Below are 17,108 nucleotides of genomic sequence, written 5' to 3'. Positions count from 1 at the left end.
AATTATTATTTTTCTTAACTTACACACATTTTGAAATTCTCAGAACATCAAGTAAACATTCACTCTTTATAAATATTGTATGTGAAGTATAAGGTAAGAATGTAAGAATTGCATGGAAGGGTACCTGTGCAGTGTTGCCAGGGCAACAATGCACACCTCATTGCCATCAATTCTGGACACATTCTGCTGAACTTTGCAAAAGAACCAGTTTTATCAGTGGCATTAGTCAGCTTTTTTTCTTTGTCTAACATACTCATTTGCAAATCCCTCACAGTTACTATAGAGAAAAGAACATTTTATTTTCAAACTCTGAAAAGACGTACTGTACATCGGAAAAGTAATGTCTTCACCCAATAAAAATAAGCAGTAATCCTCCATATATCTGTAATCGCAATAATGCCCAAGTTTGTTAGCATATGCTTTTTTTAATTCAAAACCTATTTTTTTCTTTTGGATTATTTCTGGGTCAAACTCTTTTTGTTTATATCCAACAGCTATTAGAAAAAGTCTCACAGACACAAATCAGATTAATAAATGCTATAGGTCAGTCAGAAACTATAAAGCCCACACTTGGTTGGTGAAGCTGCACAAAGAAACCCAGCCTGTAGAATCCATCACTTCTCCTGGCAAACTTCACAGCCATGGTGCCTCTCCCTTTTCCTGTCCACCTGCTTTCACTTACTACACTGTGCTGATGTCATGCCTGTTAACTGTGCAAGTCAGCAAGGCTTTTTCTGTCTCTGTAGCTCGAAACAGATACATTTCCTAGAATTCGAAGCAGGATATAAAAACATCAACTTTGGAATCTACTTTTCAACAGCAAATAATGGTTAAATGAGAAGTTTGGAGCTCTCGGGATTGCTCAGGATCAATCCTTCTCATTTCAAAAGAAGAAAAGGGAAGGTTTTGTGACAAAACGGGTGCTATTCAGATTAAATACAAAAATTAAATGACAGTATTCAACCTTAAAGTACATTGTGTAACAGATACTGAAAGTTTTATTTGGATTTTTCCTGCATTTCAGTAAATCTTGCAATGAGTTACAATTGCTGATCAAAATGTGTTGTTCTTAATTCTGTTTTCCATATAATGCTAAAACCAGAGTTCAGCTGTTTCATATAAAACAGCAAAGTACTGGAATAGATATCCCTTGTACATTCCAAGCATGTGGCAGTCTTAATCAGTTCAGTGCATTTGTTTTTCACTTGAACACATCAAGTCCTGGTACTGTTTCTACTTATGACAGTTTCTAATAGTTTTCTATATCCACACGCTGGTAGTAGTAAAGAAGAAATATTTGCTCAGATTTTGTCTTTCGTGCAACTTTAATTAAAGTACCACCCCTTACTGGAAAAGCTCATACACATAGTGGCATAAACAGGAAACTAAAATTAGTTTCTATTAAGTTCTATTAGTTTATCAGGAAAACTCCACAATAACATGAACATTCATGATATACTGTAATAACATTTCACCCCTACAAACTACAATACATATTCAGTATTGGCAGTTAGAATTTGAATAATAAAACACGTAGCCAATTACCAAGAAATGTATGTTAACTGAAATACACATTATATTCTGGAAAAAAATACATTTAAAAAAATAATTAAGTTACTGAAACTACAGTCAAGCACAGCACATTTTTCATTATGTAAAATTTGAATTGTACCTGAGTGTTTCAGTTAGTGCACTAAAGTAAAAAGCACCAATAATGTTGCAGCTAAGTTAGGGTTACATGCAATTCTGAAGAAAGTAAAACGGAATATGTAAATCACTCTTATTCAATCCAAAAATCTCCTTAACTCAAATTCAAATTGATATGTAAAACTATCAGTTATGTGCAGAGGTTACTCTAATGAGCTTACTTCCTTAAGCACATTAACATGATTGTTGAAAGGTTAACACTCTTTTATGCCCAAGCAGGGCTATGGCTTTTTTGCTTTAAACATACTAAATCTGGATCTTCTGTTGGCCAATAAAATATTTAATTGTTTTAGACTGATCCTACTTTCTGGACTGCATAATATTAAGATTCTAATTAGAACTTGTTTAGCCCATCTATTCAGTTCTTGGCAAGACACTCAAATTGATCCATATTTAATTGTTTTAATTTATTGGCAGGGAAAATGGTGCAGTCCTTATAAGCACTATAATGAAAGGATATATAGAAAGCAGTATAGAAAATCTGTATTTTTAACCACACTTTTAAAGTAAAGCAAGGAATTGAATTCGTTCTTAATATTATCTTTAGATTAAAACCAGTTTGTCAAAGTGAAGTGAAATGTAAATTATTAAATATAAAAGTGGTGCAAATGATCTACATGTAACTAATTTATTCCTTGTATTTATCCTATTCATTGCATTTTTCGTTCTAACGTACTTTACATACTAGGGTGGCGGACACATAGAGGAAACCATTGTGTGTCAGCAGATCAGGCACACAGGTTAAAAATTGCTTCACTTACTGAATCAAAGGAGAATTTTAGATAGGCTAGAATTTGCAATATTAAAAAAGTGAATATTAGCTAAAATGCTGGAGTTAACACATACTGAAAATGTGTTATTGAGATCAGTCCACAAGAAGAAAATAAGTCTTACTTTTTATACATACCCTTTTCAGTTAATGGATTCAAATACCCGCTGTTACACGTAATGTTTACATGGGTTTTAGTTTTAAGCAACTTCATGCACTAAACGTGGCACATTTTCAAACCCAGGAATACAAATTCAATATTTCAAAAATGAATCTCTTGAAATTCAGCAACAGCACTCATTATTGCCTGGAATGGCAGATGCGTTTTGCTCATACCAGATGAAGACAGGCAAAACTGTGGCTGTCAATGAATAATTGCTAGAGGCAAGGACTTCGGCATATTTTTCAAGACACCTCTCCCAAGAGGAAGAGCGAAAAAACTAGAGTGAACGATACTCAATAATCCACTGTTTTCTGCAAAGCCTAGCTCTAAGGATGATCACATATAAAAGGGACATCTCCAACAAATAAAGGAAAGCCAAGATGAACAGAAAATTGATAGCAGCTGGAGAAGGAAATGACTGGTGTCTAGTACATAAATAAGTATGGATTTTATGTAAGAAGTAGGTGAAGAACTGTAAAAGACAGATCAGACACTAAAGACATTCTTTAGAGAATATAGTAATACACAATGCAGTAACATACAAGAGATGTCCATCACACCACTGAGAGCAATGAAGCCTAATCCAAAGATTTATTGCCTAATTATGCCTAATACCTAAAACAAATATAAAGAAAGTACTAATGACAATTGAAGTTATTTTTTGATAGTAAGAAGTGTGTATCACCATATGGATCTACGCCATGCTCAACAGCTCTTTAATATTATAGTCCTGCAGTACTAGACCAGAAACATTTTTTGCCACGTGAATCTAAGATATAAGATATTAGACAACAGATGGGTCAGGCAAAGTCAAACAAAAGATATTTCCATTTCAACAAAATACTATTCAACAGTCATTATGATAACTATATATACTGTACACATCTGTTATTCCCTATAATTAAACTGAATATCTTAGTAAAAACAATTCTATTCTAAACTAGTCAGCTATTTTAATTTATAAATGTTTCTACAGTGTTAATGTTACCACCTCATCTCAATCTAAGGTAAACAAAATTAAAATAAACTGTGAGTGAATACTTTCTTGCAAGTGTGGAGAAGTTCAATATCTTTTTAAAAGGAATATGAAATCAAAGTGATATGTCCTGCTCTTAAGAAAGTGGAAGTGAATTCTGTATTTACTACTGTATATGCAGTTGTGGTTTCAAACGTTTTCCTAGATGTGCCTGAATATTAAATGAATAACGGTGCCTAATTAAGCTTTTAAAACAACACATACATGCATTTAAACATGTATACTGACACTTATTCAATCACTCTTTTCAGAATTTCATTGGACTCCACATCCGGTATAATACAGAGCATCTTACCCTGTAATGTGCAAGTTCCAACGATGAAAGAGTATCTGTCACAGCCCCTGAAATCTTATATATCAGCTTTGGACCAAAGCAACAGTCCTTCATGCCTGCTAACCTGTTGCCTGAATCCTCCAGTGCTAACTCTCGCACAAGCCCTTGTCAGATTCGCTTGCTGCACACACACGCACGCACGCACACACACAAACCTTGTTTGCAGCCAAGATGGGTTGCTTTGATCTCCAACTCCTACTGGGGCCAACGCTGCATCTGACAAACCAGCCAATGGAAACATGCGAGCTGCTGTCTGCTCAGGGCAATTACATATCTCACAAAACAAATAAACTGCTTCTGGTTTGTTTTGGAGTTTCCTAAGATTTCAGTTATTTAAATCTCACTTAAAATCTGAAAATCTACTTTCCCGTTTACTTCACTCTCATGCTTCAGGAAATATTTTATCAAATGAACTGTATATGATAGAAATTCCATTGGATTTCAATAGCAGTCTTTGTAAATATTTAGAAATGCTAACTGACAAAATCCAAAACTTTGAAATTGTAGGTTCCAAAATAGTATGTAGTTTTTGGTGCTATGGTGAATTATGACCAAGCAGTCTGTTTTGTCATGGATACATTATTAAATAGCTATTTCTATTTCAGTCACAAAGAGTTGTTTTTAACTGGCAAAAAACGTGAAGTAAACATCGCTGCATTTATTGCTCCTCAGTAACAACCCAAAGACAATCCAACACCACAATTAAATTTTAAGTACTATTAAAAACTAAAAGTAAAATGTTAATTTTAGATTTTAATATGTTCTATAACATAATAACATCTCATAAAGTAAATAAGAACATTTTGACTGTAGGCCCTCCATATCCTATGGCATAATTTTACAGAGTATGAGCGTTTTTAAGGACTTGATAATACCGAGGTACTTAACTACAATAATTAGAAACAGTACATAATAACTAGTGTGTAGATTTAAAAGGAAAATCTCCATTTATAATTCATATAACATTTCAGACTATATCCAATGAAGTCATTTAGTCAAGAATATTTTTCACTGCCTGTTATCATGAAAAGATTACCTTTATCTTATATGAGAATAAGCCTCATATTTCACAGAGCTTTGAGACATCCATGCTGTGCCAATACAGCTCAGAATCAAATGCCAATTCCACTAAAAGATAAACCAGCCAGAAGTTATATCACCCTGAAACTAACAAATGGCAACCTGCTGAAGCTAACCAGATGTGAGCCTGGCCAGTACCTGGATGAGAGACTTCCTGGAAAAGCTAAGGCTGCTGTTAGAAGAGGTGTTAGCTGCACCAGTAGGGGGCGCTCACCCTGTGGTCTGTGCGGGTCCTAATGCCCTTAATTACACTACACTGTAAAAAAGGTTCTGACCTTTGGACGAGATGTAATCCCCATGATCATCAAAAATCCCAGGGCATTTCTCGTAAAGAGCTGATGTGTTATGCTGGTGCTGGTAAAATTTCCCCCTTGGCATTACTAATCATGGCCTCATAATCATCTCCATCTATGAATTGTCTTCATTAATCTCCTCCTCACTGATAGCTGATGTGTGGTGAGCGTACTGGTGTACTATGGCTGCCGTCGCATCATGGCCAGCAGCCATATCACCCTGCAACTCACAACTGGCAACCCACTGAAGCTAAGCAGGTGTGAGCCTGGTCAGTACCTGGATGGGAGACCTCCTGGGAAAAACTAAGGTTGCTGCTGGAAGAGGTGTTAGTGGGGCCAGCAGGGGGCGCTCACCCTGCAGTCCATGTGGGTCCTAATGCCCCAGTATAGTGACGGGGACACTATACTGTAAACAGGCGCCGTCCTTCGGATGAGACGTAAAACCGAGGTCCTGACTCTCTGTGGTCATTAAAAATCCCAGGGTGCTTCTCGAAAAGAGTAGGGGTGTAACCCCGGTGTCCTGGCCAAATTTCCAATTGGCCCTTACTAATCATGGCCTCCTAATAATCCCCCTCTATGAATTGGCTACATTACTCTGCTCTCCTCCCCACTGATAGCTGATGTGTGGTGAGCGTTCTGGCGCACTATGGCTGCCGTCGCATCATCCAGGTGGATGCTGCACATTGGTGGTGGTGGAGGGGAGTCCCCATTACCTGTAAAGCGCTTTGAGTGGAGTGTCCAGAAAAGCGCTATATAAGTGTAAGCAATTATTATTATTATTATTATAATTATCATCCAGGTGGATGCTGCACAGTGGTGCTAAGGTCTCCAAGTATTAACTGATTAAAATGCCTTTAAATATACCAAAATAATTTAGACATACCACTTTTTAGATTATGAGTAGGATAAAGTTTGAAGAGGATGACTACATCATCAAGAAGGTCCAATAGTCACCTGTCAATGGGTAGGTGCTCCTACATAAAGCAAGTGAACTATACCTATTACCGTGCTTTATGTCTACAATGACAACGGATGTGTTCCTCCAGTCTATATCTAGTGTGACTGCCATATCAGTGACAATATCTATCAGTATTTGACACCGAGATGCTCATACAATAGGTACTTGGTAGGCCAGTGCCTTACAATGATCCCAGGAAATTCACATTAGCTTTCGCCGTGTGGGAACAAACATCATCATTCTGAAAGATTAATGGACTGTGTTGACATTGGTGATGCTACAGCTATGGGCACAGGTCTCAATGTCAACGTACTGCTGCACAACGGAGATATTCCCATCAACCACAGCACTGAGCTTGTCATGAATATCCTTCTTTCTACATACAGTACACACAACTACCCATTTCTACCTAATTTTTAATGTTTCCTTACAGAAAGCTCAGCAACTTCATGTTTTTTTCTGTGTAATAATGTTCAGCCATAGCCAAATAAATACAGCACTACAGCTCAGACAGAAAGCACCATCTTTTGCCAACATCCAGGTCGTTATTATGCACTTTTACTTACAATCTGCAGATGGTGACAATGAGTCAATCAGTTACCACTGTGGAGGTATTTGCATATGAACTCTTACTTGACTAATTACTATTATAAGGTGTATGAGTCTTCCATGACCCCACTCTCATAAAACTATAGTCGTTGCAGTGCAGAAGTGATTCCTCACCACGTTTGTTCCACATAATTAAACATAATTAATCATACCAGGCCAATTATAGGTGCTTTCTGTCTGCTGGTAAGGCTGTTGAAATGAATGGTGGATGGAAGCATCCCCGATTGCCCTAGAAACGTCACGGTCAATTTTTCACTGAGCTGCGGCATTTCCACTGAACTGTAGTATTGTTACGGACTCAAAACAGTGAACTGATGTGCATTTTATGTATACAAATATCATCTTTGCATATGTAAACTCACACGTACCGTACATTTTTCTTACCACCCATATGCTGTGACCCTTTTTGTTGTTTCATACTCAGGAGGTAACAAGGAGGTCAAACAAAGGACGTGTATATTTTCGACAGGCGTATGACCATGTTTCATCTCCTAACAAGATTAGCGCCACCCAATTAATAAACAGGTGAAACTGTATATGGCAGATACTCTATGAATTGTTTCAGTATAAAAATTTTAAAATATAATGCTGCTTAGATTGACCAACAGTTCACCTGCTGCTATCTTTTTCTAATAAAAAAGGAGATACATAATAGGAGAATCTAAATTGTACAAGAAAACTTTTTTTGAAAATCACATACACCCTGATTTCACTACCACATTTATTAATTCCTGCTGGAACTGGATTACAGTCACTCGTGGGCTCACTGCAGACACAGCGCTGAACACTGCTACTCCTCGAGGGTCACCATGATCACCTGGCTTCCTAGCAGACATTTTCATAGTTTAGTGAGGTGAAGTTAGAGTACATACTTTCATCAGTGCAAACATCAGTGCAAAGATTAAACAATCTATACAGTAAATAACAGATGCAGGGAAACAAAGTCATTCAGAGTTTGTTGGCTGAGAGGGTGGCAAAAGTAACTCAGAATTTGACCGAGATTTGCTTCTGCCAACAAAAGATAAGAGAACAAAGGATACATCATTCTCTGTAGTGGTAAGAGATAATAATACTAAAATAAGATACTGTGGGATTAGAGAAACATTCTTCCCGAAATTCAGAAATCTAATCCCATAGTTCCCACACCTGCCAGAGTCACAACGGGTCCCAATCCTACTGGGAGAGGGAGGAGGGAACTCAGTTGATCTGGCAGCCCAGTATGTGATCTCCTGTCACAGCCTGAGGAACAGTGAGTCTGTCTCCCAATAATGCTCCAGCCACCTACAGTATATGTCAATATTTTATAATATGTCTTTGTTGTAAATGTCTGTAATATGTCTGTAGATTTTATTTTACTTCTATTTTTTGTTTTGTTCCATGTTAATTTTATTATTTTTATTTGCTTTGGCAACACTGATTGTACCCATCTGTCATGCTAATAAAGCACCTTGAATTGAATTGATAATGCTATCAGAGTTACCACGAGGACTGTGACACAGGTACTGAAAAAGTGGCAGGACCTCCAAGGGAAGGAAAATGCCACTGTGGCTGTGTAAAGCATTAGGAGGTGAACTGTCCCCACAGCAGACACTGCTGTACGTGGGAGCACATTCCATCCAAACAGTTGATGGGAATACCTGGTGGTTTGGATATTAGAGGTGCAACCTCTTGCAAAATGGGGTAGCCAGGATTTTGTTTTTTACTCCAAGGTATATTCTGAGGCCTCAAAACACACTGCATCCCAGGAAGGGGTGGAGAAATAATTTCTCAAGGCGTTACCCTCAGTTTGTTCAACTTATGATAGAGAACGTATATGTTTAAACAAGTAAGCAAAGAAAAAAAAAATACCACAGTTACTGCATCTACTGTGTGCATGCCATGCCTATGAGTTGTGTCAAGTCAATAGGAGGTAATTCAAATATAACCAGTGCATGTTATCACAAAATTGTAAAATCAGCACATAACTTACAAGAGACAAAGGTGCCTGTTTTTCATATGGTTGTTGATTAAGCCGTTCTGCATAAGTCTGCAAGTTTCCACACTGGAAGAGTGTAAATTATCTGAAACCTCTGTCACTGCCCAAACACAATGCAATATATTCCAATGTCGCATTTTCATGTTCAGTATGTACTTCTTATTCTTTCAGATCCCTGTCCATTTCCAGCCTTTGTTCTTCGCTTCCATACATTCCGAAATAATTTGTATAGTTTACTGTTAACAGTGAAAACATTGGAAAGCCAAGTTAATGGCATTCTTGAACTACAATGCATTTCTTCTAGCTTCTGCAGCTGCAGTTTTTGGTGCAATATTGCTGATATTGCAAATTACTTTACAACTATGCTGTTATCACACCCATAATAGGCAAAGTTTTTTTTAGTCAGGCATCAAGGGTTGAAGAAAACAGAATCTGATTTGCAGAGGCCAAGCAGTTGAGAGGCGATAATTGTGTCCAAACTCTACTGTCAATCCATTAATTGAGAAAGTCTGACTGTGAAAGATGCTATCTTTAGTATTATTAAAACTTGGCATCTCCCACGCTTCAATAGCACAATGGTTTGACACTGCTACCACACAGCACAGCACAGAATGCCTCTGATTCCCATCTTCCAGAGCCATTCTGATAAAGTGGTGTTTCTTCATTATCCATATGCATGTGCCCTGAACTGGAGTACCCTGTGCAGCCTGCAGTCCCACTTTGCACACACTATGCTCTGAGGTTGCAGGTTTCTTCGGTTTTTACTATGACTGAGTGACTTCCAGATTATTGATGCCATTCAGTCCTGGTAATACAACTAAAAAATACATGCAAATCATTTACATCTACTCTACATACTCACAAAAGTCAGGTTAAAATTGCAGTTCATGATTACAATCACGGCAAAAAAAATGTCTTATATGCAAAACATGATTCACACTACTACTAAAGTGATATTTAACCTGGGTACTTCTACGCTCCTCCTTCTTACCTTATAAAAGTTCTCACTCCAGCTGAGATGATGGGTGTATTTGTGCAACACTCATCTTTCCTTGAAACTCAACTTAGAAATGCAAAACAATGTATCTGCTACACTCATGGACTAGAGATAGATCATATTTTTCACTACATATTGTTTTGTCCCTGTTATGGCTTTAGGTTTATGTGGATAGGCAAAGGAGCCCCAACATGTTTACCTCAACTACCATCTGTATAGTATCACATCAACCTGAGAAGAGAAAATGGAAGGCTGGTTGCCAGGCAACTTCTGGGGATGAAGAGATAGTACAATATCTCACAAAAGATAACCATACTGAAAGGTGCTCAGATTTGAATTTAATGGGAAAGGCCTTTGTTATGGATATTATATTTCAAGACAGCAGTTTGATTTTCATTACGGTAAAAAAGAGGTTTTCTTTTGCAGCTGTGAAGAAACAAAAATAAAATAAAACAAAGCATTTCTGCAGTGATTCTGTATTATAAGTGGAAATAGATTCTGTATTTGAGGGAGAACCCATAAGGTGAAACTGTCCAGGCATATAATTCAGCTATGTAAACCTGTAATCCTCATTAATCATCCCCATAGCCCTTTATATTTTATTTAATGGTCAAAATAACAGCAGGTTCCAATGTTATCAACTGAACCTTAAAAGGACAGAAAAATAACTTAGGAAACCACCTACAGTATAGCCTATTCACCTGGCTTGGTATGAAGCCTGTGCTGCAAGTCACAACAGTACTGTATATATTTAAAATCGCTTGCAGATAATCAGGTCTTTTAACATACTAGATACCACACAAACCAGAATGATTACACAGTAGTAGTGGGAGAAACTACAGTTGTTCAAACAACATTAACAAGGATAACCTTCTGCAGCTATGCACATATTCAGGATCAGGATTATGTTCATGGGATGTGAAAAAGGTTATACAAAAACTTTAACTGTACAACATCACCAGAAATGCTTCAATTTTTCTCTAGGAGAGACTTTATGATCTTCTTTGGATTTCTTTTCCCAAGACAATAAAAATGCTTGTTATGCCTTTACTTTTTCCCCCCACTTAATATAAAAGTGAAGAATGAATGCTGTCAAGATCGTACTGTATTACTATAAAACAAAATTTTGACTATTTTGTTGTTGTAGAGCACAACACCAAGGCAGCCATTAAAATTAGACTCTTCCTTTTGAATCGTTGCCTCTGTAATTGCTAGGCAGACTAGTTCCACTGCCTTTATTAGTCTGCTTCCTGCCTTTAGTATGAGTAGAAAAACTTAACCACTTCACTGCAACACAGAGAAGACCAATAAAAGCCTTCTGCTTTCACAAAGTGGTGCTTTTAAAATGAATAATCCAAAATCTCAAATATCAAATATCACTGCTATACTGACAAAAATGTTGTCCAAAACAATATCCTTTCTGCCTCAAGTCAAACTAAAAATAAATTTCAGAACAGGTCACATCATTTCAACACTATTGCCTTAAAAACATTACATTTTACATTTTATATGTAGTCATATTGTTATTATTCAAACATTTACTTAGTTTATGTGTGATTGGATACCTTGTACAAATAATCTTATAATATTACTTACAGGGCTAATCTCCTTTGACGGCTTAAAGTTCATCCACTTGGACATGATACTGTTTTATCCTCCAATATTTGAAGCTAAAAAACACTGCTGTACTCTAAATACCTAATCACTATCAACTCCTGATCTAGTGGCTCTCCTCAAGCAATCGTAGAGGGATAAAAAAAACATATCCTGCAGCACCAGCACTTCTGCCTACAGTTTCTTTACTGTGAGAGTTGTCAAAGATATCCAACATTAACACAGTCACTGCCTGGGGCGTGATTACAAGCACAAGGGTGATCTTGTGACCTACAGATGAAACAGTGTTGCCTATAGTATTGGTTTGTTACAAGAGCAGAATACAACTTTGGCTGGAGGCACACGGGCTTAATGACAAGCTCTCGAGAGTAGGCTGTAATAAATTTGATTTAATTCCTTTTATGAACCAGATCATCAGATCATTTTGCAAATGGAACAAAACCTGGTTTATTGAACTCAAAACTAGCATGAGATCCCATAAGTTGGGTGGTCTAGCATGCATATGTCAATGTTAACTTTGTCTACAGGGGAAAAAAAACCTAACTCTTTATAAGTACTCAAGCTCATAAGACCCTAGAAATGCAGAGCCTTATGATCTACATTACGCTGAAGCCATGAGCCTCTGTTCCTAAACTGCCTTAAGAACTTTCATATTTTGTTCCCAATATTTGCATTCTGGTTATTTATCAGTCTGTCAATATACTGTTTTTATTTTAGCGTACTATACTGCACATCTACAAATACAGGAACTGTAACTGCAACTTCTTTTAGACAGAAACATTTTGTTTTTGAAACCCCCCCCCAAAGAATGACTAACACCTGTTAAAAATACCAGTAGGTTGAACTCTACAATTTCTCTTCAGAGCAGGATTACACCTATCTGGGTCTATGTGCATTTTATTATACAGTATATAAACGGGCACATATAATCCATACACTCTGAGTCTTCTATATGCCTGTATGTTAAGCACGTTGCATACTTCTACTTTTGATACTGTACAGGTTGTTTGGTGCAATACACTATGTCATGTGAATAAATTAAACTAAGGCTTATTTTGTCAAATGGTCATAATTTAATGTTTTCAGTGTTTCTAACTCTAAGCTTTCTGAGCAGACTTCGAAAATGTAGAATACACACACGTACAGTAACACACGTAATGTTTATTATAGGCCAGCGACTTCACAGGTGGGAGGTGAGATCAGACTACAGTGGAAACCTAAATCTTCCACTCAATAGGTGGTGTCATGTAAATCGAGATTTCTTGAACTCCTTTCTCCTTGGAGTTAGTTATCTGTAGTACATTTTCAACTGTGGGGCCAAGATTTGAAGCAACTGCAATTGTGGCAAGAACATTCAAATATGTTCTGAAATAAAAGAAGAATAAAAATAAGAATAAGAAAACATCTGCAGTTTCCACTAAATTGCGGAGACAAAGGAGGGGGAAGTTGGAAAGCAAAGCTGTGTGCGTCTGGGTGGGTAATAAGTAGTGGCTAACTGGAGGAGGAAAAAAAGAATGTCCCCATCTCCAAAAAAAAGGGAGGAGTGGCTGAGTGACTGAGTCAGCCTATGCTGGTGTGGAACAGCCAACTCAGTGTCTGGTGGGTAAATAGGATATTAATGAAGACAATTGGGAAGGCTTTCTGGAACAAATGATGATTCACTTTCTGGATCCACAGCAGTAACCGCTTGTGCTCGTGAAATGTTTCGCTCAGCTATAGTGAGGAAGTAGAAGTAACACCCACACTCACTCAGTGATTGCTCGATCACCGACAAACAATTTTGGACCTGCTTGCATTGGGCAGGCTACTATTTATTTAATATTTATTTAGATCTTTATTTCTGGTTATGATAGAAGTTCCTTAGAACCCGGGCATTAGCGAAGCTAGTAGGTTTTGCCAGTCACCACGGTTGTATTTAATCTTTGCACAGTCAGGAAGGGGCAGCAGTATTTCCTTTTCTTCCAATAGGTTATGTACTGCTAGTGCTTGCACAATGTTGTAGAATGGTGCTTTAGAGCTCAGCTGTGTAACAGTGGTAAACATACTGTAGCACATTACACATTACCTACTATCAATTTCACCTGTTTCACAATACAGAAGCATAAGGAAATACTGTACTATTGACCCTCAATTTGAATGACTGGAGTCCAAAGTGTTTTTTAAAATCTGGTATTTCAGTGTGTGCTTTATACAATTTGCCTTGCCTGCTGAGATACAAAAATAATGGTAATGACTAATGACAATACACGGCAATATAGTTTCATTTGTATTTATTTGATTGAATACAATCAACAGCTACCGTATATGAAAAAAATCAAGGTGAAGCTGCTAAGTCACAGATTAAACATTTGCACATTTTGCTTTTTTATCTAGTTTATCACTTTTTATCACTTGCCTCTGAGCTTTCTTTTTGCTCTGAATTAACAAAAGATTAAAGAGGTGTTGGGGAAGCTATAGACTAACCCATATGCACAAATAATTAGAATATTGATATGGAAACATATTCAAAGTAACTTCAAGCTTTAAAATGTCAACTTCCATTTGAATAATGCTTTTAAAAGAACTAATAGAATGCTGTCAAATTTAGAGAAAATACTCTAGAGAAAACACATGTGTAATGGGATTTCTGACAACAATGGCCTCCATTTAATGGATAAGCATCTGTCCAGTACTGGGTTCAGTAAGAGTAAAAACTCAAAAAACATGATAAAAAACTGATTGAACTGATTAAGACTAATTTTGTTAAGACTAACTTTGTCTGTTTAACTATAAACAGTCCTTTAAGATGGCATAATTGAGACCCATTGGGAATTGCTGACTAAAATCTTTGACATGGGGAAAATAAAAATATAACTGTAACTATTCTGCCCTATTTAGTTTGAAACAACAATACTCTTGGCTGTATAAAAAGTTTGATACGCTAATGTTCTAGTAAGCTATAAACTCCTGAGATGAAGAACAGCTGGGAGTCCAAAGTTATATGAACTTGTTTTATCTGTTCTTGAGTAAAACAGAAAAAATAAGCAAACAATGAAAGTTCTGCCAAGTCTTCCTTGCAAGTGTTACACTTCTGTGAACTTTCTAGCTCTCCCGAAACAAGCACATTTATCATACAGTATGTTTAACTCAGTCCTGTCACGTTCTCTAAGCATGTGTTTTAATATGCTGTCTAAACAGAAAAACAATTTCCAGGACAGAACAGTATCTGAGTGTCTGCACTGACATGCCTGAAAGGCAAATCCACGTCACCATGCTACAGCCATCTGTACAACTGGAACCTACATTCAGGACAGAGAATAAATGTGGACTTCAAGCCGTGCTGTAGTTGTCTGACTAGATGCCAGGCCAAAAGTACACTTGGCAACCACAAGATGCAGCTGGACCAGGCCGCCTGTCTAACTAGGAGTCTCTTGTGGAGAATAAATCATTGCAGAGATTGGGTAGAGGACAGAAGCAGACAGAAAAACAAGAAATCCAGGGAGTTTTCTCTAAACACTAAACACTAGATGTACAAAATGTAGAGTTCATCAACACCTAGTATGTCAATCAGAGCTGTTTACTTCTGTTAAATGAAGTTTACTGATTAAAAAAGACCCTTGATTAATCTATTTCAAAATTACAGTAGAAGAGCCTCCTTTTCTTTAAGTATAAATTATAACTATGACAATATGAAGCCGACCTGATAAAACCCACATGCTCACCTTACCTGCATCAAAGTTAGTCCCTGCTTTAAACAAAGGGTAGGCATAGGAAACCCCTAGTGAATTTTACTTGTCACTCAGAGGTCATGTGACAAAATAGAGGCGGGGCTCTCAAAACCTAGGTATAAATAGCACCACAGACTACAGAAGGAAAAAAGTCATGTGAATTAGGTCAGGCTGGAATTTTAATGAATAGATTAAAGTTATTGAATAAGAATGAAGGTAAAACTCAGATTTTTGTTATACTGTCAATACCATTGATTTTACAGCATCACATTCAAACAAAATAAGCATGATCATCCTTTACCGTCCAGCATAACAGTAATGAAAAATCAAATTAGGTAAGTCAACAAACATATCTTAAAAGCTTATTAAATTTTGTCTTTTGACTAAGTTTTTGAAGATTTTTTTTTAAAGTAAAATGTGAAGGACAGCAGGTTGTAACTTAAAAACCTCCAGCAACAAACAGCATTACTTAAGTAACAACTCAATCAGAAAAGGCTAAAATAGAACATAGCAAATGTCATCCAGAAGATGCTACAGGTGACTGACTAAGATAAGATTTTCCAGTCCCTGTCTGACACGCAGATAAGGTTTTAATTAAACCCATGCCCTACCTTGTCACTGTCCACAGTGTTCTGGGATGTTCTTGATGCTATAGAAATGGTGTCAGGCTGACTACTCCCATCTCCCTGGCTGTCAGCATCCTCTCCAGTGTCCCTGCAAAGATAAAACACTGGGTTAGAAAGGAGGACAAAAAAATACCACCCACGTGCAGATCATTCAAAACATGATTTTAAAATACGTACTAATCATAAAGTGGCAAAGCGGTTTGTAGTAACATTCAATTAAACATGTTTTTTATGCTGTAAGGACGGCTCATCAGGAGGGCAGCCAAAACTTTACAACATGGTTAGGGAGAACCAAACCAGCTAGTTAGATTGAATGGACTCCCTTCATTTGTAATCTTGCTTATGTTCTCAATAAGGGAAATAATTCTTATATACTGTATCTTTAAACAGTGCTCTTATAAATTTGCATTTCCTGATTTTCTTATAATACGGATTTTGGACAGATGGGCACTTAAAATGTCAGTTTTCTCAGTATCATCGGTAGCCTCTGCTACTGGGACTGATTTGCATATTGCTTCTTGGTTTTGTGTTTATTTTCACTCAGTTATTTATAACACTGAGCACAACAATTTACCTCAATGGTGAATAATGATATGAATGTCAAAATGGGTTAAATAAACACTTAAGCACACTGTACATCAGGTTCAGTCTGCCAAACTGTCTGCTGCTTTCAATTACCCTTCAGTGAGCAACCAGCTTTTTTGCTCATGCTCTGCATCTTTGATATACAGCAATCATTATGGTGGGGTGCTGCTTTTCTTTAAATATAATATGTAGCATATCTGGACTTTTATTTATGATTGATTTTCCAGCATCTGCACTGTTTTTAAACACTAAGCAAAATGCAGATATTCTTTCATATGATTGTAATATACAGGAAATCTGGTATATAAAATTCAAGATACATTGTAAATATGCCAGAAGGAATGATGAGGTGGCATTAAGCACGGCTGCCTCATAGCTCTAGTGTCTGGTAAGAACCCTAGCCAAGGCTGCCTTCTGTGAGGAGTGTACATGTTCCTGTCATAGTCATGTGGGTTATCTCCGGGTTCTCAGATTCATAATTTGCCAAAAACAGGTTGATTGGGTCAACTGATGAGCAGGAACAGAGGTCCTTCTTCAGTCCATATAAAGCAGCCAAAACAGCACCAAATCAGACCTCGACATAACTGGATGTTGGGTGCATGGCAATGTTTCATTATTTTATTTCCAGTTTTATATTATGTTATTTCTGACAGTG

The 17,108-nt window shown here is 37.0% G+C and overlaps 1 protein-coding gene across 3 annotated transcripts in view; it reads right to left on the bottom strand.

Annotated features, from left to right (window-relative positions):
* Window positions 1–17,108, bottom strand: part of kalrna (kalirin RhoGEF kinase a) — a 215,467-nt gene that overhangs the window by 62,139 nt on the left and 136,220 nt on the right. For all 3 annotated transcript variants that reach the window (XM_088605585.1, XM_088605583.1, XM_088605584.1), the window contains exon 33: window positions 15,854–15,956. In XM_088605585.1, the coding sequence (XP_088461711.1) occupies window positions 15,854–15,956 (103 nt within the window). The remainder of the gene's footprint in view (window positions 1–15,853; window positions 15,957–17,108) is intronic.

The sequence above is a fragment of the Lepisosteus platostomus genome, chromosome 14, assembly GCF_059453375.1.
Source record: "Lepisosteus platostomus isolate fLepPlt1 chromosome 14, fLepPlt1.hap1, whole genome shotgun sequence".
NCBI lineage: Eukaryota > Metazoa > Chordata > Actinopteri > Semionotiformes > Lepisosteidae > Lepisosteus > Lepisosteus platostomus.
The sequence above is the reverse complement of the archived record's forward strand: the minus strand, read 5'-3'. Positions and strand labels throughout refer to the sequence as shown.